At 39.8% G+C, this 26,261-nt stretch overlaps 1 protein-coding gene and 1 long non-coding RNA gene across 4 annotated transcripts in view; one reads left to right on the top strand and one right to left on the bottom strand.

Moving 5' to 3' along the window:
- Nucleotides 1-26,261, bottom strand: part of KMO (kynurenine 3-monooxygenase) — a 41,416-nt gene that overhangs the window by 3,297 nt on the left and 11,858 nt on the right. The window contains exons 4-15 of one of the 3 annotated variants that reach the window (XM_053667284.1): nt 25,949-26,038; nt 19,564-19,612; nt 15,755-15,842; nt 14,204-14,369; nt 11,133-11,204; nt 9,996-10,117; nt 7,074-7,221; nt 5,235-5,292; nt 3,724-3,806; nt 2,204-2,305; nt 2,049-2,108; nt 1,870-1,969 (exon numbers count right to left, since the gene is read on the bottom strand). In XM_053667284.1, the coding sequence (XP_053523259.1) occupies nt 1,870-1,969; nt 2,049-2,108; nt 2,204-2,305; nt 3,724-3,806; nt 5,235-5,292; nt 7,074-7,221; nt 9,996-10,117; nt 11,133-11,204; nt 14,204-14,369; nt 15,755-15,842; nt 19,564-19,612; nt 25,949-26,038 (1,138 nt within the window). The remainder of the gene's footprint in view (nt 1-1,869; nt 1,970-2,048; nt 2,109-2,203; nt 2,306-3,723; nt 3,807-5,234; nt 5,293-7,073; nt 7,222-9,995; nt 10,118-11,132; nt 11,205-14,203; nt 14,370-15,754; nt 15,843-19,563; nt 19,613-25,948; nt 26,039-26,261) is intronic. The other 2 variants (XM_053667285.1, XM_053667286.1) reach the window with 2 other exon arrangements.
- On the top strand, nt 21,484-25,955 carry LOC128627761 (uncharacterized). The gene is made up of 3 exons (XR_008392060.1): nt 21,484-21,647; nt 24,963-25,175; nt 25,855-25,955. It is a non-coding gene; the product is annotated as an uncharacterized LOC128627761 (long non-coding RNA).

Here is a 26,261-nt window from a genome sequence, read left to right as displayed (position 1 = left end):
GTTTAGTTCTTTTTCTAGTTTTGTTCTGTGCTTTCATCTGGGTCATGTTTCTTTGTCTTCTCATTTTGGCAGCCTCCCTGTTTGCTTCTATGTATTAGGTAAAGCTGACGTATCTCCCAGGCTTAGTAGAGTGGCCTTATGTAATAGATGTCGTGTAAGGCCCAGAGGTCCAGCCTCCCAAGTCATCCAAGCTGAGAGATCCAGCTGTAGGTCCTGTGTTTGGCTGTGTGTACCCTTCTGTTGTAGTTGAAACTTGATTGTTTCATCAAGTGGGACGTCATGGGGAATAATTTACCCCCAGACACTTTTGTTGCAAGAACCAGCTACAACTACAGTGGAGAATCTACTGTGCAGGGGCCTACTCCACAGGGCAAGACTTGCTTCAGTGGGGTTCTCCTGCCCTACCAGCCCACCCCTTGATGTGTCATTGGTGGAGCTGGTTGTGTGGTGGTCTGGCACAGTCTGAAACTGGCCACTGGGTATGCTGGCTCTGGGGCCTCCTAAGAGGTACAGGCTGAGGTCAGCCACCATTTGTGCCCTGCCTAGGGCCACCTGAGCTACAAAGTAATCTGCAGATGGCTCTATTTGGGAAGGCCTTGGAAGTGCCTGAGAGAGGCCAAGCTGCAAGATCAAGGCTGGCTGCTACTAGTGCTGGGCCTGGGGCCACTTAGCTAGATATATGACACATGCTGAGACCAGGTGCTGGTTGTTTAGGATTTGTGAACCTTTGGGAGATTTTATAAATTTCTGCAACTTAAGCCAAGACAGGCCATTTGCGTGGAAAAACCACTGGAAATGTCTTGGGTGGGCCCTCAATTTGGGTAGGGTGGGGTCTCAGGGACTCACCAGGGTGGGGCAAACAGTGCTAATGGTGTGAAATGTGTAACCAGGTTGATAAAGACTCAGATAAGGTGCTCACCTGTCTCTGCCAGCTCAATTGGGGAGGGTTCAGCAAAGAAACAATGGCTTCTGCCAACACTTCTGTCTGAGAGATAGCTGCCCCTCCAGCTCTCTGCCTCTCCATGTGTCCCTGGCACCTGTACAGCTGCTGCCCCAGCACTAAAGCTCAGAGCAAATAAGTCCTGGTAAGTCACTAAGGGAGTAGATCTTAGAAGTTCTTATCACAAGAAAAAATAATTGTTAATTGTGAGTGGTGATGGGTGTTAACTAGACTTACTGTGGTAATCCTTTTGCAATATACACAAACATTAAATCATTATGTTGTACCTGAAAGTAATATAATGTTATATGTCAACTATAGCTTAATAATTTTTTAAAAAAATAATGCTTAAGGCTTTCTTACCATTCCAGCTTTTGATTTAGCCATTTTCACATGTATGTGTTACCTTCCAGCTCCCCTGAAATCTTTACTACTTTCACTCTGGACACACGAGAGGTTTCTTCAGCTTCTGGTGTTTTGGCCCACACCCACTCTCCTCCATGGCAGTTTGTACATTTCCACTACATTGGTCCATTCTCCCACTAGTCTCTGAACTATGAGAAGGGTAGGGACTATTTCTTGTTCACTACCATGACCAGCCCAGTCTCTACACTAAATCCAACTATTTGTTGAGTGCATAAAGTTGTAAAATTTCCAAAATGGAAGATCAGGAATCCGAATGTCTATTTACTGGCTTCTCTAGGTCAACTGCCCAAAATGAATGTGGGATAGCGTTTTGTTAGAACTTGAATATTCCTTATAAGTGATTTATTTTTGTCCAGTTATATAAATGAAACCCCTAAGGGTATTGCATGAGGCAAAAGTTAATCGATAAATAAAAGTAAAAAGTCACTTCAATTTAAAAAAAGTAAAAAGGTTAGAGTTAGCACCAATTCCTTTTTTAATATCTTCCCTTCCGAAGCTCTCACCCACTTCCTTTGCCTCTTTTGTTGAGCGTGCTTCCTCCTGTGTACCCATGGCATTTGGAAGGCAAACATTCCATGTGAGTGGCTTCATTTCTTCACTTGCCTGAAGTACACATAACCACATGCTATGCATCTCAACATGTCAGATTTAAAACAAACAAAAAATATGAGTCTGTTCCAACCTTTTTTTGCCAATGCCAGCGCAGCAGCGCTTCATGGTACCTCATTCTGGAAAATGTGACCTGTAAGAAAGTTTAAAGAGTAGCAGTAATTTGTGTATTCTTTAATGGCTAATCAGAAGATTAAAGTACGGAAAAGTCTTAAGTTCGGACCTTACCATGGTGTAGAGGGGAATAAAGGTGGAGGGCATGATAGCATGAAGAAATCTCTCCACATTCTTCTGGAAGATGAACCATCTTGAGTTGACGTGTGCTCGCATCTGCAATAATGCAAGAGTTTTAAAGAATACCTTGGACAAAATACCTTTCTTTCTTTACAATAACTTATTACTACTTTTTATTCTTATTTATCATAAAGCCAGACATAAAATAGTCAGATGAGTTCTTATTTCCAAAATTGTCATCCTAAATCCTTTTTAGTAATTCCCAGCAATGTAGGTCATTATCTTGAAAAGATAATGCAATTATACCAAAGGTAGAGCAATTATGCCAAATCTGTTAGAGAACTCTGTTTTGCTCAGAGGTATATATGAGAACTCTACTGCAGTTTTTTCAACTTGATCTGTGGGTAATCAGTGAGCCCAATGATTTAACCAATTTCTGTTGTTTTCTGGTTGGTTTGGGATACTGTTTACGGCAGGAAGAGATCTGTTTAAGGGTCTCCATCTCCAGAACAAATTTTTGGTTGTAGCTGTCTTGCTTTAAAGACACGGGAAAGACACATTAATGAGCCATTTAGTATGTTATAGAACTTCCTTCAGCACATATGAAACTACTCTGCTCAAATGGAAGTCCACTCTATTACTTTCTGGCTTTAAAAAGAAAAAAAACAGCAACACTCTCTTCTTTAAACTTATCTAATAAAAAATTTAAACTATCCATTTAAGCTAAACATAAACTATGCATTTAAACTAAACATTTGAAACTATAACCACAATTTATTGTGAGTTCTTCATGTGACTGGCTCAAAAGGCATTATGGTTTTTTTCATGTAATTAATTTTCTGACCATGATTTCTTTTTTCAAAGATTTTATTTATTTACTTTTAGAGAGAGGGAAAAGGAGGGAGAAAGAAAGGGAGAGAAACATCAATGTGTGGTTGCCTCTCATGTCCCCTACTTGATACCTGGCCTTCAACCCAGGCCTGTGCCCTGATTGGGAATCAAACCAGGGACCCTTTGGTTCATAGGCCAGCACTCAATCCACTGAGCCACACCAGCCAGGGCCTCTGACCATGATTTTTTTTGGTGTTACTTGTTTCCCCAAAGGATGTTCAATACACTAAAGGTTTAGTTTATAATGATAAGAGTGGAAAGTCCACTTAACATTTCTCAGACTTTTCAAAGATGTTAACTAACCCTATTAAAGGTATATTTTCATTAAAACAGCATATTACTGACTTTACTCAATGTCTAAGATTTGACCTTGTGAATCACCAGAGATCATCAAATCGGACACTGTGTCATCTCTGTTACCTCCCACATGTCACTGAAGTGTAGACAGAGGTGACGTGCACAGGTCGTTGTCACTGTGTACACAGTCGTGATCCACCTGTGTGTAAGGAATGCTGTGTGTACGTGTGTGTTCTTTTGCACCTATTTTTAAAATTTCTTTAAAAGAACACTTGTCAGAGTTTCAGTGAATGACCACATGGAGTAGAGCCACGCCTCTCACTCACCTCTATGTAATTGTACATGGATAGGTCCAAAATTGCGTGGTCATCTGGAATTCTAAGTCTTGAGAATTCAGGAAGACATATACCTGGAAGCCAAGTAAAATAATGCAACCTTTCCAAGACAGTCTGTAAAAACTTTGCTGGACTCCACTGAGGTAAAATTAAATAGTGTATTCTTTCTAACCTTTTAAAACTGTGGGTAACCAGGCTACATGACCAAGAACCAAGGGATACTGAGCAATAATACATTAGTATTTCCTATTGTGATTAAATAACACTTATGACAAAGCTCATATAATGTACACAGGTTGTTTAGTAAATCATTATCTTCCTTGGGTCACAGCTGGAGAGCAGTTCATGTAAATGAGTGTACATGACCCTCACCCCCTGTCCCACTTAGCATTTGGTCTTCTTCTTGCTACCCGATGTTCCCCCTTGCTACCCGATGTGCCAACTTTCATCGCACCTGAGATACCTTATTAGCTTAAACTGCTGACCCCCCATCAGGCTGTGATCTCCCAGAAGCAGGCCCCATGCTACATTTCTGTTTGAAATCTTAACCTGGTAACTGTTAAATACCAAATAAGTGTTCGGTAAATTAATAACTAACTAATACAGCTTTCCCATGGCCAGACAACGCTAGTTATTTAGGAAGTTGTTTCTAAAGTCAGAGAACCTGGGTGCAAGACACCACTTCTCACCTGCATGACTTGGGCAATAGTTTCTCAGCTTAAGTTTCTTCCGTTGTAAATTAGGGACAAGCAGAGTGCGCATACCCCATGTTTTCCATTGAGGAGAGCACGAAACAATGCATTAAAAGAACATCAAGTTACCCAATTCATATGAGCTACTCAGTGATGTTAGTTATGATTATTATTGTAGCATTATAGATTGTTGTCGTATAGTAACCAAAGCCAGTATTGACAGTATGTTCTGCCACATGAACCTTCCATCCACTTCATTGATAGTAGCAGATGCAGATGAGACCAATCATATGAGGGCAAAGAAGGGAGGAAACAACACACCTCTGGATGTCCAGCGTCTGAGTAAAATGACTGGGAGAGAAAGGAAGAAAACCACAGGCGATTTGCTCTGGAAGCTATAGCCTGTGCTGAGCCCAGCACCACAGTGCCAATGACTTCCTACAACCATCACACACTTGCTGGGAACTTCTTTGTGCCAGCTTTTTTTTTTTTAAAGCTTTACGCAAATTATTTAATTCACAACAACTCTCTGAAGCTGTTATTATTATCACAGCTTTATAGATGGAAAAAAGCACACCTGAGACTTTAAAAAGGTGATGTGAGGACTGATATCTAGGCTGGAGGAATCTGGAATGTTTCCCTCTCTAGGTGCTGGTCTGATGTGGACAACAGTAGCAGAGGCTAATAATAGAAACATTTATAATCCTGAACAGGAAGTATGCAGAGTGGTGTGTGATCATCCAGGATCAGAAGTAGGTCCACAGTTAATCAGCAGGGCCAATCCATGTCCATTGGAGAAATTCTACTTACTCAGGTCATCATTGAATTTATCTAATAACTCGTCAAATACCAAGCAGTCTTCAAAGCCCTGAAATAAGAAAAATGGGAAAAAATAAACTGGAAATTATAAAAGCTTCTTGGCAATTTGGAATAGACCTTCCGCCAGTAATTCATAGGATGTTTACCCTCATCCAGCTCACACCAGCTGAATAGTCAGTCACACCTGGCATTGAACGATCAAGATCATCAACTGCATTACTGATGGTTTTGTCTTTGCCCAATTCACATGTGTTATTTATAGTGATTTGGAATTTGATCAAAATTTAAATTACTCTTGTAATTTTGATGGATTCCATTGCTTCTTCAAGAAGCAAGAATAATTATATTGCTTTACCATGAGTATTAGAATTATATTTAAACTGTTTGCGTCTCTAAGATTCATATTTTGAGCAATTTAATGACAGCATAGAACTCTCATATTGATTTAGCTCCTATAGCCAAGAGTAAAGCAAATTTCCAATATTAAGAGCTCTACAAAATCAGTAAGGTACTATGCAAAATACAGTGGGGAAGAAGGAAATCAAATCTGTTCCCTTCTTTCTAGGAATTCAGGCTATATTGGAGACAATATAAGGCATATAAAAGTTTAAAAAAGTCACATCGAATACAGAAATTATATCCAAAGCAAACAAATTTACTTGTCAATTATAGAGACTGTTAGTTTAGATGTAAGAGATGTCATATACAGATAACACTTTTAAATCCTCTACCTAATTAACTCATTTATTCCCCAAGAATCTCTATGAAATAGGTACTATTAAAATCCCACTCTTACAGATAAGGAAATGAAGATAAGTTAGTTGTATAATAACATATTTTAACAAATTCTGGAGCAGAATTTGAACCCAGGCCTTTTGAATTCAGCTCCTGGGCACTTATCTAATACAGTTAAGTGTGTATTTATGTTTTTATAAAACACAGTGTTAACCACCGCTTTCTGGAATGTATAATTGATTAGACTCCCAACCTATTTGTATTTGGAATATATCCCAATCACCCAAGCAATAAAAAAGACTACGTTTATAAAGCTCTTAGTTACCAAACACGCCCATGATATTTGATCACTATTTCTTTTCTGAAATGTTTTTCTAGCCAGAAAGATAAAATTTCCAGGAGAGCAGTAGTATTCAACATCTCATCTGTTTTATAGTTTAATTTAACCCTGTCAAATGTGTTTTCCTTTCTTTTGGAAAAAAAGTAATGGAAAAAGAATATTTTGAGATATTTTCTTTCTCTGAGCCTAACATTTATATACTTATGCATAATATCTAGTAAAAAAATTTTACAAATTAAGTCTTGAACTACTGATAGTCAAGTCTCCAAATTTTAGACAACCAATACATTTTCTAAGTACACAGATACAATCTTAGGTTTTATGCTTTTTTTCTACATTAAAGTACTGGATTAAACAATTCAAGACACCCGTAATTAGTGCTAAATCTAGCAAAACAGCTGCTATGATTGTTGAATTGATTATGTTCTCAGAGATTCTCTGGGAATAGTTTGAGACGTTATTTTTTAATTCTTATCCGAGAATATATTTACTGATTTGGAGAGAGAGGGGAAGGTGGAGAGAGAGAGAGAGAGAGAGAGACAAACACTGATTTGCTGTCCCACTTACTTACACATTCACTCGTTACTTCTTGTATGTGCCCTGACTGGGAATCAAACCAGCAATCTTGGCCTATGAGGACAACACTTGAACCAACTAAGCTACTTGGCCAGGGCCTAGACACATTTTTTTGTTTTGTTTTGTTTAAATTTAAGAGCTTTTGGTTGGTTGGGATTTCCCCGGGGAAACGAACTTGCCGCATTCATTCCTTGCCCAAAGAAGGGCACAATGGCGTGAGCCGCATCTCCCATCAGCACACAGCACAACTTGAAGTGAAAAGGTGAGCACTTCACAGAGATCATGGGCTGGGCAGGCAACAGAAAGAAATCTCGCGTCAGGTTTTGCCTTCAGAGAAAAACAGAGTGTAAAGATGTCAAACTGGGTATGAAATACTGCTCAATTCTTTCACATTTACTGGCTTTATCACCGTAGGATTTTACTGACAGATACACAAGAACACCAGAAAGAAAACAGGAAAGAGAGGAAATCAAGTTTCCTCTAGTCCCCAAATTCCAGCGTTCTAATTATCTTCTTGGTTTGCTACAATGTTCATCGCATTTGAAAAGAACACATTTGGTTGCTTGTCAATAATCTGAAATATGTCAGCATTATATATCATAAGAATGTCTTGTATGCGGGTTGTGCAATTTTCAGTGATGTTAGTATGTTTTAGGTTATGGACACATCAAGATGTTGCCATGCACTGGATTAAACACCAACACACCAAAATGAAAATTAATGTGAATATATATGTATTTGAAAGTAGACAGTTGTAATCATAGCTAGTGTGTGAAAAGCATCCACAGAGGTTTGTGGAAGCATAATTAGACAAACAGTATACAAATCTGGATCTTAAATCTGGTCAGAAAGGCGAGAAATAGCCAAGGGACGTATGAGTTACATTTTGGTGCCAGACAGATTTCCATCAAGGTTGGAAAGGGAGTACATGTAGGGAACTGCTTCACAGGATGCGGAAACGTAGCTCAGCATCCACGTGGAAAACCAGTGTGGGGTGAGTCTGCATGTAGGACCACGCCCATGAAGAACTTCTCCCATGGGAAATCAGGCCTGCATTATACCTGGGCTGCTTTGTGATTTACTCTTGCTAAAACTCTCTCACCCTAAGTTCAGGCAGCAAGTACTTGCTGCATATCTTTAAAGTAACTTCTTGAAGTCTATGCTAATTCTTCCAAGGACTGAAGTGTAACCAGACATGCTACTCTTGTTGTTCCCTTGCATTTGCAACATATTTCAATGGACTGAATTTAGAAATTTGGGTCATGGCAGCCCTCAGGTTCCCCCTTGTTTTATTCCTTATCTGTGCTTTATGATGTATATGGAAGTTGTTTTCTTGTGATCACATTAAAAAACAGCAAATAGTAAGTTTCACAAGCTTAACAACTACAATTGATTTTACAAATGAAAAATGGGGAGTTGTTGGGAACTGCCCTGCCTGGGTTCAGAAGCTGTAACTCCCCCATAGCTAAGGCTGAGTGAGCAACCTTTGGACCATAAGCCACTAAGGAGACAAAGCTTATCTCCCTGGCAGGGGTGCTGCTTCTTCTTCTTTTTCTTCATCCATTACTGGCCCTTGATGCTTGATCGGTTAGCCAATGACCAGTAAGATTTCCCAAGGAGGGAAGGACCTAAGACGATCACGATCATGGGGAGGCCCCAAGGAAGGACTTGGTGGGCTATAGCAAAAGGGGGTGATGGACTCTCACCCCTCGGCTTTGACATAGCTGGAGTCTTCATTCTGTCTGTGAGAAGTCTCCTAATCTCTTGGCTGCCTTACTTCCCCTGCCCAATTTAAGCCTGAAACAATGACAGAGGGCGGCGCAGCCCTGTGCTGGAAAGGGTGGGTTCTCCAGGTGATCAGGCCTAAGAAAGAATATGTAAAACCCCGTGAAACCTGCTTTGCTAAGAATGCTCTCAATTAAATGATAAGGGTCTGAGCAGAAAAGGAGTTAGTTTCCCAAAGTTTTGTAGCCCCTCAGCTAACAGACCCTGACTCAGAATAGGCCCTCATAGTTCTTTATATGCTATCTGTTGTTTGATCCTTATTGCCTAACAATGATTAGTAAACTTTATCTATATTCCTGTGCAAATTGAAACCCAATAAAAATCTGTCAAGGTAAGGGTCGGGGCGCTCTCCCATTGAGAGAGTAGCTGTACCGTCCCTTTTCCTCCACAGGACTCAGTAGTTCATGTGAATTTGCCTTGTATCACATCTATATTGCCGAGGACACTGCAGGCCAGTACCTGTGTCAGTACAGATGGAATTAATCAACAGGAAAGGATGAAAACTGACAATTGGCAGTGGCTATCCCTTTGACACAGTTAGCTCATTGAGTTTCCACAACTGCCCTAAAAAATAGGTATCATGGTGCCCATTTTAAAGGTGAAAAACCTGAGACTCAAGGAAGTAAAGGGTAGAGAACTATTAGAATCTTGCTCTTTCTGCAGCTTTATGATGTCTTTGTGATGACATTGCTGGAGTGTGAAGTGTGTCTGAGAGGGAGGGACAGTGAGGACAGTGGCACTGAGTGAGACCAGATGACAAACGGCCCACATGAAGGGTGGTGCTGACATGGGCCCGAGCAGCCAGGGGCTCTAATCCAGACAGGTGATACAATTAGCTATCAACCTTGAACTTCATGTGTGCCAGGCCGTGGGCTGAATGATTTATAGGCGTGGCGTTCTTTGGTCCTCACAGTAACCCTTTGGGGCAGGTGCAGTACTGTTATTATCACCATTTTACTGTGATGAGCTGAAGTGTTGGGAGGCTTACATGGATATTGAGTGGTAGACCTGAACTTGAGGCTGCAGGTGCCCAACGTGTCACAAATTTGCTTATCTATCAGGGGCTGGAGAGCCTGCACAGGATATAGAAAGGCCTGGGGACATCAGTGACTTGTCTCCCAGAGAAACTGGCCAGGGCCTCGTCTTGTTCTGCTAACTGCTGGTAGCACAGCATCCACTTTTGCCAATACAGGCTTCACGGCTAGGTCTCTGTGCAACCGACCACGTTTAAGCTAAACGGAAATAAGGTGCATCACCTGCATTTGAATTTTGAATAACTCAAACCGATGGAGCAAATGGCACATCTTGAAACTTACTCTCCAATTAGAGGAACGGCATCTGGGAAGCGCTTGTAAAAGAAATCCAGCACGTCTTGACTAGTTTGAAGTTTTTCAAACTCTTCAAAGGGCATGAACAAAGTACATGTGAAAGATTTGTCCTGTGAGAAAAAGAACAGTGTGAGAGGGAAGAGGAGGGCGTGATGTGGGCACAAAGGTGGGTCCCTAAACCTCAGGGTTCTTGCTGTGGCTGATGACAGGCACCAGGGAGGAATGTCCCAGCGGACGGGAAAGCACCCTTGCCTTTTCCTCTGACTCCCAAAGAAAAGCTCGGCCCAGTCTCAGGGCCACTCCCAAGCTTCTTGGTTATTAGGGGAATTTCTACCCTGTAAATTTGAGAAATTTCCACCAAGCCAACACTAAACCTTAGATTGCCAATAGGTTGGTTGGATTTGATTTCTCCTCCTTTTTTTCCTCCACTGTTCCTTTTATGACAGTATGAATAGGCATCGGACCCCAGGACTGATAACAAGAGAGAGAAAAAAAAACCAACCAGAGAAACAGATAGCTATATCTATCTATATTACATAATAATAATAATAATGACACTAAAATAAGAATAAGAATATATAGGGTCCAGCACAAATAATGCCCCATTTTTATTATAAAATCTTTTCTTACAAAATCATAAGCATGAAATTCTGTAACATAACAATATCACACTCAAGCACACCATATGACATTTTAGGTGAAATGTTCAAATGAAAACTACAAATTATTACACCCGTGTTATATCCCACCAACCACACTGATGTGGGCATTACTTCTGCCGGATGCTGTATGTATTTTATATACTTTTATATCAAAAAAGTGTTGGGTCTAATGAATGAACAGCCATCCTCTTTTTTGATAATCCATATTCTAATGTTTATGAATTCAAAGTAAAAGTCTTTAATATATCGGGGGGTGGTCCGTGGATGTCAAATCTCCTTGGCAAAGTAAATCAGTGGAGTGGCTTCAGGATTTTCCTCAGTCATCCCAAAGTTTCAAGATGTAATCACTCAATAGACCAATAAATGAGCTTAGTTAGGTTTACACATACCAAGTGCAAAAGTAAACAGCGAAAAATGCGAATTATACATGGGAAAGTACTGCTGATGATAGACTCTACACTACCTTGTTAGGAAGGGCGATCATCATGAAGGTGTTTCTAGGCCAAATGTGCAGATAATTAGGTTCCATGGCATACTGCAGAAAACATGTATATATACTTGATTAGTTTGTTAAAACAACAGATCTACAAAGCTGACTCTGCCGATGTTATCATTGTTTCCACAGCAATTTAAATCAGAATCGTATTCATGGTGATGTGCACGTCTATTTCCACATGAAGTGGAAATAGTCTTAGAATATGCTTTGTGTTTTGTGTTTATAAAGTCAAACTTAGGTGAGATTTTTAAAATAGAACCACTGATTCCCTTTTATTACAAATGTACTTGATCACTTGACTTCACAAAGTTTAAAATCAATTCTCTATATTCTATATGCCAGTGTGATGAGTTTTTGATAGTAGGTATAAATTAAGATTTGAAAACAGGCTATAATATGTTGTCTCTCTTTCTTCTCTTTATTTCCACATATACACACATATACATGTGTATGGATATACATACATTATATATGTGTATAATACTTTTATACCTTTCGTCTTATTTGGGGACTCATTTGTATGGATGGAAAGGTCCTAATTTAATTTTTATAGGCAAAACCAAATTTTGCAAACAAGTCTTTCATCTTGTTTCCCACAAAATAAATAGTGGAGAAGTCTGGTCCCTTTAGTGACCCTTCTATAACACAACAGCAACCTGAGTAAGTATTGATTACTCGGGTAGATCAATGGACCCAAGACCCAACTGACCCAAACCCTAAATATTTCCAAGGATATTTTACATACACAAGAATATCCAATCAATTTTCCAACTATTTCAAGTTTGCATTGATTTTTACAAATGTTTAGAAAGTACTTATCACATGCACATTTTACATAGGCAGAAGAACACAGGAAACATGGAATAGTCTCCTGGATGACATTTTCATACTTGGTCACAGTTATTTGTGTTTTAGGCGAAGAGATGATTCCTTCCTGGTTTTTTAATCCCCAGGTACCCAAAGAAAACCCAGTACAGAGACATAGGAGTGAATTAATACGTAACTGTTTGATCTTGAAGATCTTACAGTGCAGTTGAGTAGGCAACGTATATCCATAGGGAAAGCCAAATAACTTGTCTTCAACAGCAATGCAAGTGCTAGAGCGACAGTAGATGATTTGGTGCTGAATTAGAAGTAGAGGAAGTAAAAGTTGAGCAGGGGGACAAATGGTAATGGAAAAAAATACAATTAAAAATACAAAAATAAATAAATTAATTAAAAAAATAATTTTAAAAAGGAAGAAATTTGTGGGGTGGGAGTGGTTCAAACAAGGGACTCGGGGACTATATAAGGGGCAAAGGAAAGGGGCTTCCGGGGAAGGGGGAACTGGCTGGGCACAGTGGGGCTGCATGAGTGTGCAGTATAGAGATGGGCAATCAGGAGAGCAGCCTGGGGCAGGCCGATGTCCTTGCTTTTCTCTCTTGCTATCTTCTGACCACCTCTGCAGTGTCTTAGAACTCCAAAAGATAAGAAAGAGCAGAGGAACGACAGCTGACTGATTTATCATTTACTGCAATGTTTGTCTCAGGGCATATATGGTTTAACAAGGCAACAAGGGAATAAGAAAACTCCTTGGAGAACGTATTTGCCAATGGTACATCTGATAAGGGGTTAATATCCAAAATTTATAGTGAGCTTATAAAATTCGACACCAAACAACAAAGAATCCAATTTACAAATGGACAAAGGAACTGAATAGACACTTTTCCAAAGAGGACATACAGATGGCCAATAAACATATGAAAAGATGCTCAATGCCACTAATCACTAGAGAAATGCAAATTAAAACCACAGTGAGATATCACCTTACATCTGTCAGAATGGCTATCATCAATAAATCAACAAATAACAAGAGCTGGTAAGGATGTGGAGAAAGGGGAACCCATTTGCACTGTTGGTGGGAATGCAGACTGGTGCAACCACTGTGGCAAGCAGTATGGAGATACCTTAAAAAAATGAAAAATAGAACTGCTTTATGACCCAGTGATTGCACTTCTGAGTATTTATCCAAAGAAGCCTGAAACAATGATTTGAAACAGTATGTGCCCCCTATGTTCCTTATAGCATTATTTAAAATAACCAATATTTGGAAGCAGTCCCAGTGCCTATCAGTAGATGAGTGGATAGAAAAGCTGTATACGTATACGCAATGGAACATTACTCAACTGCAAACAGAAGAAAATATTACCCTTTGCCACAGCATGGAAGGACCTGGAGAACATTACGCTAAGTGAGATAAGTCAGTTAGAGAAAGACAAGTACCATATGATTTCCCTCATATGAATCTAATGAACAAAATAAACAAATAAGCAAAATAGAAACAGAGGCACAGATAGAGAACATACTGACAGCTCTCAGAGGGAGGGTGGGTTGAGGGGCTGGGTGAAAAAGGTGCAGGGTTGAAGGAAAAAAAGCCTCATACACACAGACAATGGTAGGGTGATTAAAGAGGGAAAGCGGGGTGAGGGAGGTGAAGAGGGTAGGTATATGGGGGGAAATGGTGATGGAAGGACACTTGGCTTGGGGTGGTGAACACACAATACAATATACATGTGATGCTTTGTAGAACTGTACACCTGAAACCTATATAATTTTATTAACCAATGTCACCCCAATCAATTCAATAAAAAAACTCCTTGGAAATCTCTTTGCAACAACTTGATGTTCATGTTATTTAATTTAATCATGAGAATAAGACCTCCCAATTTTCAGTGTATAGAACTGATCCCCAACCCATTTTTCCCCCCAAGGGAAAATAGAGAAATGATATTATTATCTGAGACAAATTCCCTGTGTGTTTCCAGTAGGGTAGTTATAATTCCTTTCTTTCTTTACTCCTTAGAAAAGTATCTCAAAAGGTGATGGAGAGAGAGTGATATTATTAAAGGGACCTATGGCCCAATTTATTACTAATGACAAAGTACTTTGCCAGTCCTCCAAACTAAGACATGAGACTGAGAACAATCGCACTAGAATATGTCTCTACCCTACTATGACGCCAGGTGTGTGTAAAGGGGATAGGAAAGGAAAGGACTTACATCTCCATCCTTAGATGGAATGGTCAACTCCATGTACCCATGAGGAATGTACTGTTGACTGTAATCAAAGCGAGGTTTCTTCATGAGATGAGCTCTGACCGTTGAATAGGCACCATCACATCCTATAATGAGGTCACAAGTGACATCTTTGGGAACTTTGTCAGATCTGAAAAATAAAATGAACCATCCAAAAAACTTTAAAAAGGGTCTAGTGGTAAAAATGATAATGTACCTCCACTTGGGTATAAAAAGTGGTAAATCAATAGGGCTACTACTCACTTTTACAAATCTGACTTACAGATTTCAGTTGACAGCTAGAAAGATGGTAACACCTCTACCACAGGTTTTCTTCTGAGAATGAGAATAACACACAACCACACTGATTAATAAAGACATGCTAGGTCATGGAAGTGTGTCTGAGAGTTGAATTCCCTGCATTAAGGAAGAGAATCTTGAAAAGAAAGTAAAGTGTTCCAAGTGGAGGGAATATATGAACCACTGAAGTGATAGGACCAGGATTTTTAATGAATACATTTGTCTTGAGCAGAGGGTAGCAGGAGATAAGCTTAAGGAAAGAATACAGTGTGGGGAGGGAAAAGAGGGAAATTATTTTGGATGCTATGACAAAAGGTTTAAATATATTTTCCTGGCAAAAGGGGAAAAAGTAATTGTTTTTCAGTTGGGTGGATGATGTAGAAAAGTGGTAACTCAATCTCACTTGAAGTAGATGGATTGAAGTGGAGGTGGAATGTAGAAGAGATGGAAAATGGGGACCATTCCTCATCTCTAATGGGGACTGCAGTAGCCTACCTAAAGCAGGGATGACAGCCAAGGACTCTGGTGCTCAGGAAGAAGACATGGACTCTGAGGCCATCAGAAAAATGAGAAGAAAATAGAAAAAGGATTGACATGACAGTGATGATTCTAATTCTCTGGATGATAGAACTAGTCAGGAGCAGGACATGCTTAGAGAAAAGCAGATGATCGAGGTTTCAAATGTGTTGGAGGTATGGCAAGAGGTACCTACGAAAATGTTTAATGAGAAACTAACATTGGTTAGGATTGAATTTAGGACTGAAAATGAAGGTACAGGCTGGGCTAGAGAGGTTCCTTTTAGAGATGTGAGTTTATAAATGTTAATGGACTGCGAGTCCATGACACATCCATCGCCAGAGTGGGATGGGAGACTTGGAACTTAAGAGGCAATAGAGCAAGCCAAGGAGAAGCAGACAAATAGCAACCACACAAAGAGGAGAAAAAGGGTGGTGGAGGGTCATCTATTTCTAACAAGGAGAGTGTGAAGTAGAGTGGGGTCCTCAGTGCGGGGTCCCCACTGTGGAAGACTGTGGGAGGCTGAGTGAGCAGGAGGACCGCTGGCATCCTAGGCAGAAGGTATCTAAGGTCTCCTTTCAATGTAAAACTCAGTGAATCTAGGAACTAGCTGAAAGTAATTCAACTCTTTTAAAAGAGTCAAAGAACAAAGTGTACAGATAAATTCTCCAGCCAACCCTTCCCTTTTCCCTCTGATATCAACAGGCTGTGAGGCATTACCCAAGCACTGTGATCGTTCCCTTCTCAGGATTACATTTCAACAGCCTGTGGCCAAAGTACACCTTTGTGTTGGGATATTTCTCAGCAGCTGAGGAAAAAAATAAAATAAAATAAAATTCCAATTCTTGTTTCGCTTATTCAAATTCAAATGTTACTCATTTTCTGACAACGGTATGACAAAGCTATTTATTCTTATCAATGTAAACATTATTTAAGTGGTCATTTGAGAGCTATTTGGTGAGTGTTGCTGGATAATTTGATAGTAACAGACATGAATAAAAATCAACGACTCTCATCTAAAAAAAAATCCAACTAACTACATTATGCAAAGTCTTACATTGCTGGGAAGAAACACACACTACATATTTTTAAAATTGCCTGTAATTTAAGGTTTCATTTGTGATTGAAAATGTTCAGCCAAACTCTCTACAACTTGAACTTCTAATTCAAGTTGCAACAAATATAGATTATTGTACTCATTCTTTTCATAATCACACACTGGGACACTAAGGGGGTAAATGAGTAATAGTACTTAAAATTTCTCAATAAATAGAATCAGACTATATTAGCATTTTATTAATTTGCCTGCTAGCTATCTATAGAACTTAGTGATTTTCATCTTCTTAACTATTAATCATGTTCTTGTCATAGTAGTAAAATATGATTTTTGCCCCTGGGAATTCTCAAGGATAAGAAAGCTATAATTACTTCTAGAAGGCTATTTATTGCTTCTAAAGCTACAAATCAGGATGTAGAGATCAGCCCCACCATATAAATGGAGTAACCAAGATCTTGGGAGGAAAGAGGAAATGCCTGAGATCACAGGAAATAAAGTCAGACTTTCAACTCAGTATTCTTGTCTGTGATTATCTCCTTTTTGTCTAAGCTTTGGACTCTTCTGTTCCATTCTGACTAAGTGTGATTTGGGATTTGAAGACTTTAAGATTCTAGAATGTGAGATTGAAGATTTTAGAATATTGAAATCTGAGCAACCTTAAATCAAAGACCTATTCATGTATAGGAACTCTTTGGGCAAATAATTTTAGAGGAATCAAAATTTACCTGAATGACTAAGGCTATATTTTACAAACACAAAATGTATCTGTGAAATCTATTTTATTTTTTTCTTAAATGTACCCTTAATACATCCCAAAGAATTTTCCATAGGACAATAGTCCTGGGATGTGGCCTGTCCAAGACAAGAAACTGTTTTGTGGCCAAATCCTTTGGAGAAATGCTGACTCTCTGACCATCCTGGATGTACTGCCAGGTCTCTAGCTACTTATGACTCTTGAATTTGAAACATGTGGCTGGTATGAATGGAGATGTGTTGTATACATTGAATTTTTACAACTCAGTACCAAAAGGGAGAGAGAAAGAGAGAGAGAGAGAAAGAATGAAAATATCTCATAATTAACTGTCATATTGACTGCACATTAAAATGGGAATATTTGGATATATTAGATTAAAACACAGTGCTAAGTTCACCTGTATCTTTTTAGTTTTTTTAATGTGGTTAACATAAAATTTAAAGTAACACATGTGTCTGGCATTGAGGCTACATCTCAGATGGCCCTAGAAGTCTGCCACACAGACTAGTAGAACCAAGCTCTGAGAATCCGTGTCAGAAGAAAGATTTAAAGCTTGTTTGATTTGGGACTTACAGACTCACTTGACCACATGTGCTTTTTCTGTTTGTCTTGCAGAACAGTTATTAACATCCCACAGAGCAGTGAACCATGGTGGGACAGAACCCCTCACAAAATGCTGATGGAAGAAAATGCTTTACTTAGAATGGCTCAGAGCAGAGACCATTCAACCAAGGAGAAATGAACAGTGAGTGACAAGTGATTGGACCTGCGGAATGGACAGCTCATACTTTCCAAACAAAGTTTAGGAGAGAAGAGGTTCAGCGTTCATTTTACTGATGGATTTACAGAATTTAAGAAGTTCCATGTGGTCCAGCACATTTCAGTGCACTGCGGCTGCATCTCCCCAAAATGTGTTCGCTCCGCAGTATTAGCAAATGTTTCTTATATAATACTGGGGGAGCCAGTGATGATAGTAGTTAAGAGCATGGACTTTGGAATAAACAGACTCAAGTTTAAATCCAGATTCTACCACTTATTAACAGTGTGACTTGTTACACTGAGGAGCGAGCCCTCTAAGCCTCTTCTACCATCTGTGCAGGTTAGAGAATGATAATTCCCACCTCTCGTGGTTATTGGGAGGGTCGCACAAATTGTTGCATATATAGCCCTTAGCATAGTGCCTGGTGCCTTAATGAATGTTTTCTGTTATTTTTATCCTAATAAATTCAGAGGACACTATAAAGAGATTGTCTTAGGTGCCCTATGCTACATTTTTTAAAGGTATTTTTTTGGTTTATTTATTTTCTTAAGAACAACATGAATCTATCTAGCCTTCTAGCCACCTTGCCCCAACACTCCCATCTGCCCATCCAAAAGACAGTCTTACAAATGCAGGCAAAGAAACTGATTTAAGAATACTAAGCCTTATTTCTTAGGTCCCTGCTGAATCAACTAGAATGACTTTCCCTATCACTCCTCTTTCCAGTTGAATTCAATTCAACAGACATACTGCAAGCTGGCTTTGGGTGGGGAATTGTGGAGATGCAGATAAATCATGTGAGCTGTCTTGAGCTGGATGACTCAGGACAGATTTAAGAGCCAGGAGAATTACTTTTGGACAATGCTTTGCAGGGAGTGAATATGTTCAGTCCAAATGCTGAAGAGGAGAAAGAACTACTATGAGCAAAGGCTACATGGGATGTGAAGGGATTGATTCACCGAGCTACAGATTTAATTACCAATCCAGGGGGGTTTCATTCATGACTAGGCCTTTTTTAGTTACATTAGAAACCTCAGGGTTATATTTTAGTCCTTCTTCTTTCTCAACCTTCTTCGCCCTCCACCTACTAGGTCTATTACAAATACCATGAATCTACACCCTTCTCTCCAACCATGTTGCTATAGCTTTAGTCCAGGGATTCATTGGTTTTAGGACACAGAGATTGTTCCAACACTCTTGAGGCCTTCTCTTAGCCTCCACACTACTGCTTTTTGTTTTTCTGAAGGGCAAGTGTAGCTGTGTCACCTTGCAAATCATGACAGTGTATCTGTAGTTCCACTGGACGGTGCATTGTTCATCAGGGAGAGCACTCACTTGTTCCAGTGCCTCAAGACAATAGGAATTCAATATGATCTCACCTTTAACAGAAAGCTAAACAACAAAACAAACAAGCAAGCAGAACAAAAACAAAGACACTGAAATAGAGAACAAGGGGACAGTTACCAGAGGGGAGAGGGAAGGGAACTTAAAGGGAAAAAGAGGGAGGGATTTGGAGGAACAAATAGGAAGGACATAGGGACGCGAACTAAGGGGGGTGGAAATAGGAGGGAGGTGGGGAGCACGGGGTGGGGGGGGCTTGGATGGAAGAAAGAGTCAAAAAACTGTACTTGAAAAATAACTAAATAAAATTAATTAAAAAAATTTTAAAAAAAGAACAAAATGAATTTGGGAAAGTGACCATGGCAAAAAAAAAAAAAAGACAATAGGAATTCAATACACGTTGAACAAATGATTTGCATTTAGAGCACTAAAAAGATTAAAAGGGTATGCCAGAGGATGCAGCACTACTACTTTTCAAGAAGGACTTGGTATCATATATTGTCCTGCTCTTAATAATTATAAAAAAATAGGAAACAAATCCCAATAAATCACATGACAAGATTAGTCTTGTGTGCTATTCTCAAAATGACAGCTGGTAAATAAAGCAGTGGACTTACCAGTTAATAGATCCTTGTTCAGATTTTCTCTGCTTATGGAAAGAATATACTGCAAGAAAAAGATAGTAGATACAGTTTGTTTCTGGAGAACAGGAAAATATAACTGTATGTTGCTCACTCAAAAATAGGAAAGATTTATTATTGAGCAGAAGGTTGCAATCTTCGTTTTGTGACCACTGAGCTACGTAGCCTTTTAAAAAATAAACGCTTTAATGAAACACATATGATATGATACTAACCTTTAAACTTAGGCTTTTTCAAAGTTTGATACTATAAAAACCAAACCTTTCTCTTGTAGGACAATATTTTCACTAAGAGAGTTTTATTTTAACAGCAAATTGTCAAATTTCATTATTTTCGTCTTAGGTCTCCAAACGAAGCTGTTTAAAAGAACTTTAGAAATGACAGCACCACCAGAATAAGTGTACCATTTCCCAAAGGCCTTCACTTCAAAGTGAAAGGGAGTGTGGGGGCTTGTTGGTGGTGGTGGTGGTGGCCAGAAGGGGGTCGGTAGGAGTGGGTCAAGCCTCCCCGGGACAGGTGTTGATTGAGACTTCAAAGGACAATTCAGTGGGTTGACTGTTCCGCGAGGCACGGCAGGCACGGCACGTAGGGCCCACCCTACTTTTAGTCTATTTATTAGGCCCACGTAATTTTAGTCTATTTAATTTTAATTTTAGTCTATTGTGAAATCAGAAGAAGAAAAATTAGTATAGTGAGTATACAAGAGTGAATCCAGCCTTTATCATATTACTATTTATACCAGTGCACTCATAAAATCTAAGTTTTACTACTTAATGTTCTGCAGAGGAAGGGGCGGGCCCCTGGAGGCTGGAGTGTCCACCTCGGGCCCGTGCAGGGCATGCATGATGCAAGCTTGCAATGCAGGGGGAATCTGTCGCTTTAAAAATCTGAACCATGTCCCTTTCCATATTGCGGCATATGTCACATTTAACACAAATATACTAATTTAGGACTCGACCTCATTCAAACGTAGAGACATTTAAAATTAACAGCTAAATCTGAACTTGGTATAAAAAGTTTGTTCATGCTACAGAGGCAATGACTGGGGAAGGGCTTCCTCTATCTTTGCTATAAACTGAAATTAACAGCGACCTACTAATTGCCTCTCTCCTCATTCTGATTTGCAGTCCTCTATAAGCTAATCTTCTATGTCACTAATCAACCTCATTTCTGTGGAAACCATGCTTGTTATTCAAAGTATGTTAGGAAATATTTTAATTATAAAAGTGTATTTACATGGAGAAAATATTCTTTCCATGTCAATAACCTGACTGCAGGGAAGGTCCCTGTCTGATCTACTCTGTATCTTTGACTGGTATTTTTTTTTTCATAATCAAAAGGCAGAGTCACTGCCATCAAGACTTTACCTGTTCTAAAATATTGATCTTATGAAAAATAATGTAAATAAATAAGTGGAGCTATGAAATGGCTCTTATAACCAAAATACTACTACTAATGATAATAATAATAATTTAAAGGAAGTTGGATTCTCTCCTCTGGAGACTTCTAAGACAAAGATTGCCATGCTAACTTTTTCAGATATATTAGAAAAAAATGTTCACATTCTTTGTGCTGAATGCCTTCAAAGGAGAATGTTTTAGAGTAAGGGAATGCCATTATTTTGGGCTCGGGAGATTAAAAGTAAAAACTGGTGAGCTCTGGCCTGCTCTGTATGTTAGGGAATAATTGGATCATTCCCAGGGCCCTCTGGAAGGGAGATGGGAGGAACCAGCAAGACAGGAAGGAAGAGTCTGGATGCTGCAGGGAGAAAGGGCCAAGAAAATAGCAGGAGGAGGGAGGCTCAGTTCAGAGAAGGGTTTCAAAATGGATATTGGAGATTAAATTGTGCCCATTGGGGATTTCAAGTTTGTTTGCTCTTCTGCAGGCAGTGTGAGCCCTGGCGGACCTGTAGGTCTTCAGGATGTTCGTGTGTTATTTGAGTGAGCATTGTTTGTGGAAATTGGTGGAAGAGGCGAACTTCCTGTCTGGACCATCATGGTACATGGTCAACACCAGGAGCGAGGGAGTGGTCACCAAGAGGCAGTGGAGGCCAATTGAAGGTAAGCTCCCCAGGGGTCCATAGAAATCCCAGGGTCCTGTGGCTTTAGACTGCCACAGGTGTGGAGTTAAGCAATTCAAAGCAATCTGAAAGGGTAAGGAGGCTCCCAAGTTCAAGTCAGGTGTGAAAACAATGGTGCAAGCCAAAGAAAGAGGGGTGACTATAAATTTAGCATTAACTCAATTCTTAAGAATTGAGCAATGGCAGGATTGGTGGGGGAGGAGTCATTTCCTCTTTCTTTTCATGCATGCAAGGCCCCCAAATGGAAACCCCCCACAGACACTGTCACCCTGTTGAGAAATCACTGGTGAGGATTTCTGCCTGTCCCTCTCTGGCAGTACAAGTAAGGAAGCCAACTTCAGCCTCAAAGTCACTCTCCTCACCCAGCTTTCCTGGTACAACTTTGAGCCATATCTCACTCCTTGGTCTATTTATACTTTATTGGCTCACTCTTTGCCAAGGGGATGGGTATGATGCATTGGCCTTCTTCAGCACATTTCATGTTGATCCAAGAAGAAGGTGGATTGATTATTAAAAATCACTCTCAATTTAGTAAGAGACATAGAGAAATGAAGCCGTACTGCACAGCTCTCCTGGAAGGGCCCCTGACACCATGCTCTGCTGGCTGTCATCTCAGAGGAAACCTGCCTCATTTTCCCTTTGATCCTGACCTCTTGTAATTATGCAACTTCTTTCTATACCTGTAAAACAAGGTGGGTAGAGTCAATGAATTTAATAAGGTTGCTGATCACTGTCAGATTCTGTTATATGAAAGTGCATTTACATGTTTTTCCATCCAATGCACACTTGGCACTTGAAAAATCTGTATTTTTTTTGAAATCCATTCTCACCAATGGAATCTGTGCTTTTATTGGTAGAACCTTCCATTGGGATGACACCATCTCACTGCTGAATTAAGATTTCAGTGAACTATCTCAAATTTCACTTTCTCTGTGAAGACTTCTCTGGAACCCAAACCTTTCCTCCCCCTCTGGACCACACGGATGAGCACTCCTGCCATCACTCAGCTGAGTTCCTTCCCCCATGAACTTGATTGCTAGCTATCCTTACCCGAGCAAGGGTTTTCTGAGACCCCTAGCAAGGATTCTACTGCCAGGTGTGTTCCAACTCTTTCTCAACTACCTGTAAATCACCCATTCTCACCCCTTTTTTCATTGTCCAAAAAAAATGCCTTATATACCCAATGTTGCTTCACTGTCACTGGAATTTTCATGGGTTTTTTACGTCTATGCAAATTCCCCATGACCTGTATTAAACTTGAATTACTTGGGTTAATCTGTCTCTGTTAATTACTGGCCCAGCCAGGAGAATCTAGAAGGTGGGAAAAGAAGTGTTAATATTTGTTTAGCTCCCACAGTTAACAACAGCTTATACTTAACTAGAACATGTAAATTTTACTTGCCTATTTAGAAGAGGTGATTTTTTTTGTCTCCTATAACACCAAGAGCAATTTGGGGCCAACTAAACAGAATATATTAATTGTCTGGAAATGTTTACCTGACTATGGATGGTCAGTGGACTTTCTTTCCCTTCATCCCCCCGCCAGGCTCAGGAAGAAAAGGCCTGTCCCTATTATTTTATACTGCCCAAATAAGCAGGGTATTATTTATAAAAAGTAACTAAGCAGAAAATTTTCATTCTTCCCTGCCACCTCTTTCCCCAAAGTCCTTAATTCTTGGAATGTTTTACTTTGGACCCACTTTTTAAACAAATTTTAATTGTGGCAAAATACCCATAATATGAATTTTATCATCTTAATAATTTTTAAATTTATAGTTCAGTGGCATAAGTTCATTCACAATGTTGTTACAACCATCGCCACCAACCACTCGCAGAACTGTTTTTTAAAATTTAATCTTTGTGGTATTTTTTCCCATTACCATTTAGTCCCTTTATAGAACTCTTCATCTTTTGAAACAAACTCTGTCCCCATTGAACGATAACTCCCCATTCCACCTTCCTCCAGCCCCTGGCAACCGCCATTCTATTTCCTGTCTCTGTGAACTTAACTGCTCTAGGGAACTCATGTAAGTGGGTTCATAGAGTATTTGCCCTCTTGTGACTGGCTTACTTTACTGAGAATAAAGTCCTCAATGCTCATCCATGTAGCAGCGTGTGTCTCTTCCCTTTAAAGGCTGAGTGATACCCACTGTCTGTTGTGCAGAAAACTTACACTTGGCCTGGTGTCTCTCTAACCCTCGCACGATCAACCCCAACTGGGTGTCCCATAATTTAACTCAATTCTGCACTAGCTGTCTGGAGTTAGCATCCCTCCCAAGGTTAAGGGCTCAGTCCCATAAGACTGCCCCCACTTCAGATGACAATCGTATGTCCCATTTGTCTCCTGTGCCTCTGACTGACTGGCTATAAATCAAAGGTTCCCCAGAACCCCTTTTTGGGTTGGAATAATTTGCTAGAGTGTCTCACAGAACTCAGGAAAACAGTTCACTGTTTACCAGTTTATTACAAAAGGAAATGAAAAAGCAGACAGGTGTCCGGAGGAGCACCCAGATGGAAGAGGTGTGCAGGTTGGAGCATGTGAGTGGTATTCAGAGATTCCGTGCCTTCTCCAGAATACCACTCTCCCAGCAGCTGCTCAAGCCTGCCAAGCCAGCAGCTCTCAGAACCCCACTGTTGGGGATTTTTATGCAGCTTCCTCACATGGGTTTGATGAACCATTTAATCCATTTTTAGACCTTCTCTCCTCTCCATAGAATGAGGGGTAGAGCTGAAAATTCAAGCTTATAATTATGGCTTGGCCTTTCATCCAGGAGCCCACCAGGAGTCACCTCATTAGAACAAAAGACACTCATACTACCCAGAAAATTCCAAGGGATTTAGGTGCCCTGTGTCAGGAACTGGAGTCAAAGACCAAACATTAGAACAAAAGATGCTTCTGGTGCCCTTATCGCTTAGGAAATTAGAGGGGTTGTAGGAGCTCTGTGCCAGGAGCCAGGGGCAAAGATATATATATACATTCTGTTATCTCACATATGCTTACACCACATTTTGCATATCTGTCCACCCATCAATGGACGTTTAGGCTGCTTCCACCTTTTGACTATTGAAATGCTGCTATGAACATGGGTATTCCAATGTCTGTTTTTGGTTCTTTGGGATATATACCAAGAAGTCAAATTGCTAGAGTACACAGTACCTCTGTTTTTTAAATATTTGAGGAATGGCCGCACTATTTTTCCTATGGCTGTACCAATGTATGTTCCCACCAACAAGGCACCAGGATTCATTTCTTTTTCTTCACATCCTTATTTTCTGTTTTTGTTTCTGATGGTAGCCATCACAATTGGCATGGGCTGGGTCAGCTACCTTATCATCACAAGATCTGGGAAGACCACGGTCCTGTGAGCACGTGTGTGTCTTCTGCTGCCTACCCCAAGTGTGGTCCACAGACCAGCAGCGTGGATACTACCTGGGGGTTTAGGGGTTGCAGAACTTCAGCCTCCATTCCAGCCACACAGAATCAGACTACATTTTAACAAGACCCCAGGTGAGTCTGACCATCATCATTATACTTGCAACGGCAGGTCTGTGGAGGGTCAGAGACTCAGAAGAATATGAACTTCATTTGGATTTTGCGCTTAGAATGAGGCATTGCTGGGCAAAGCAAGCTGGAGTTTTCCTCTTATTGATAGATGTTTGGTACATTCATCCTCTCAAAGAAACAAATTTAGAAGGTGTAACTCGATAAAAATGTGTACTTTGTACAACTCTGTGTGTTACTATATAAAAGATAAGTAGAAAAGCGATGGAGCAAGAAAATAGATTTGTTTTAACAAATGCAACATCACATTGTGGACTCTGATGTTTTAGAAATTATGAACACTGAAGGCATTTCAGGTTTATTCTATACATTCCATTATAATTCAATTTTGGGTGGGAGCTGACTCTTCCCTGATTGGAAGGCAACATCATAAAACCCTGTAAAGTTGTTTTTGCATATTATGCTTAACAATTAATATAGGGAAGTTTTCTCTGTGCACTGAAAGGAGATGGGGGGGGTGAAATTTGTCCAGTAGAACAAAGCATAGAGGCAAAAAATAAATAAATAAAAAGCCTAGTATGATGACAATAGCTAACTCTCTTGGGTGTATAGGAGGGATGGGGCCCCTATTTTAAGGGCCTGTTGTGAATTAACTTGTTAACTGGTTTATGTTCCTGAATTCTAGGCTGATACAGGAAATGTCAAAGATGGGTCCACGTGGCATGTTATAGACTTTAGACTCAGCTTCAACCAAACAAGCACCTCCAGTGTCAACCTACCTGGGATTTCATCCCGTAGGGAATTGCAGACTTTCTTCCTGAGAGAGAGTGAATCATTCTTGCTCTCATTGGAACCCCTTGAGCTACAACCTGGAATAAAACCAGAAATATCTATTTCAATTTCTGCAACATGGCATTATGCAAGTAAAATAGATATGAGTTTTAAAGTATGCTTTGTAGGTATTTTCAAAATATTAAAAATAGTGTAAAGAATCATGGAAGCATAGAATGGTGGAAAGTTAATCTGTGTTCTTGCAAATGTTAATTTTTGCTTTCTTTTGAAACTTTAGATTTCGGAATTCACTTAAAGTTT

Source organism: Artibeus jamaicensis, unplaced genomic scaffold (genome assembly GCF_021234435.1).
Source record: "Artibeus jamaicensis isolate MK-2021 breed Jamaican fruit bat unplaced genomic scaffold, CSHL_Jam_final contig_467, whole genome shotgun sequence".
Taxonomy (NCBI): domain Eukaryota; kingdom Metazoa; phylum Chordata; class Mammalia; order Chiroptera; family Phyllostomidae; genus Artibeus; species Artibeus jamaicensis.
The sequence above is the reverse complement of the archived record's forward strand: the minus strand, read 5'-3'. Positions and strand labels throughout refer to the sequence as shown.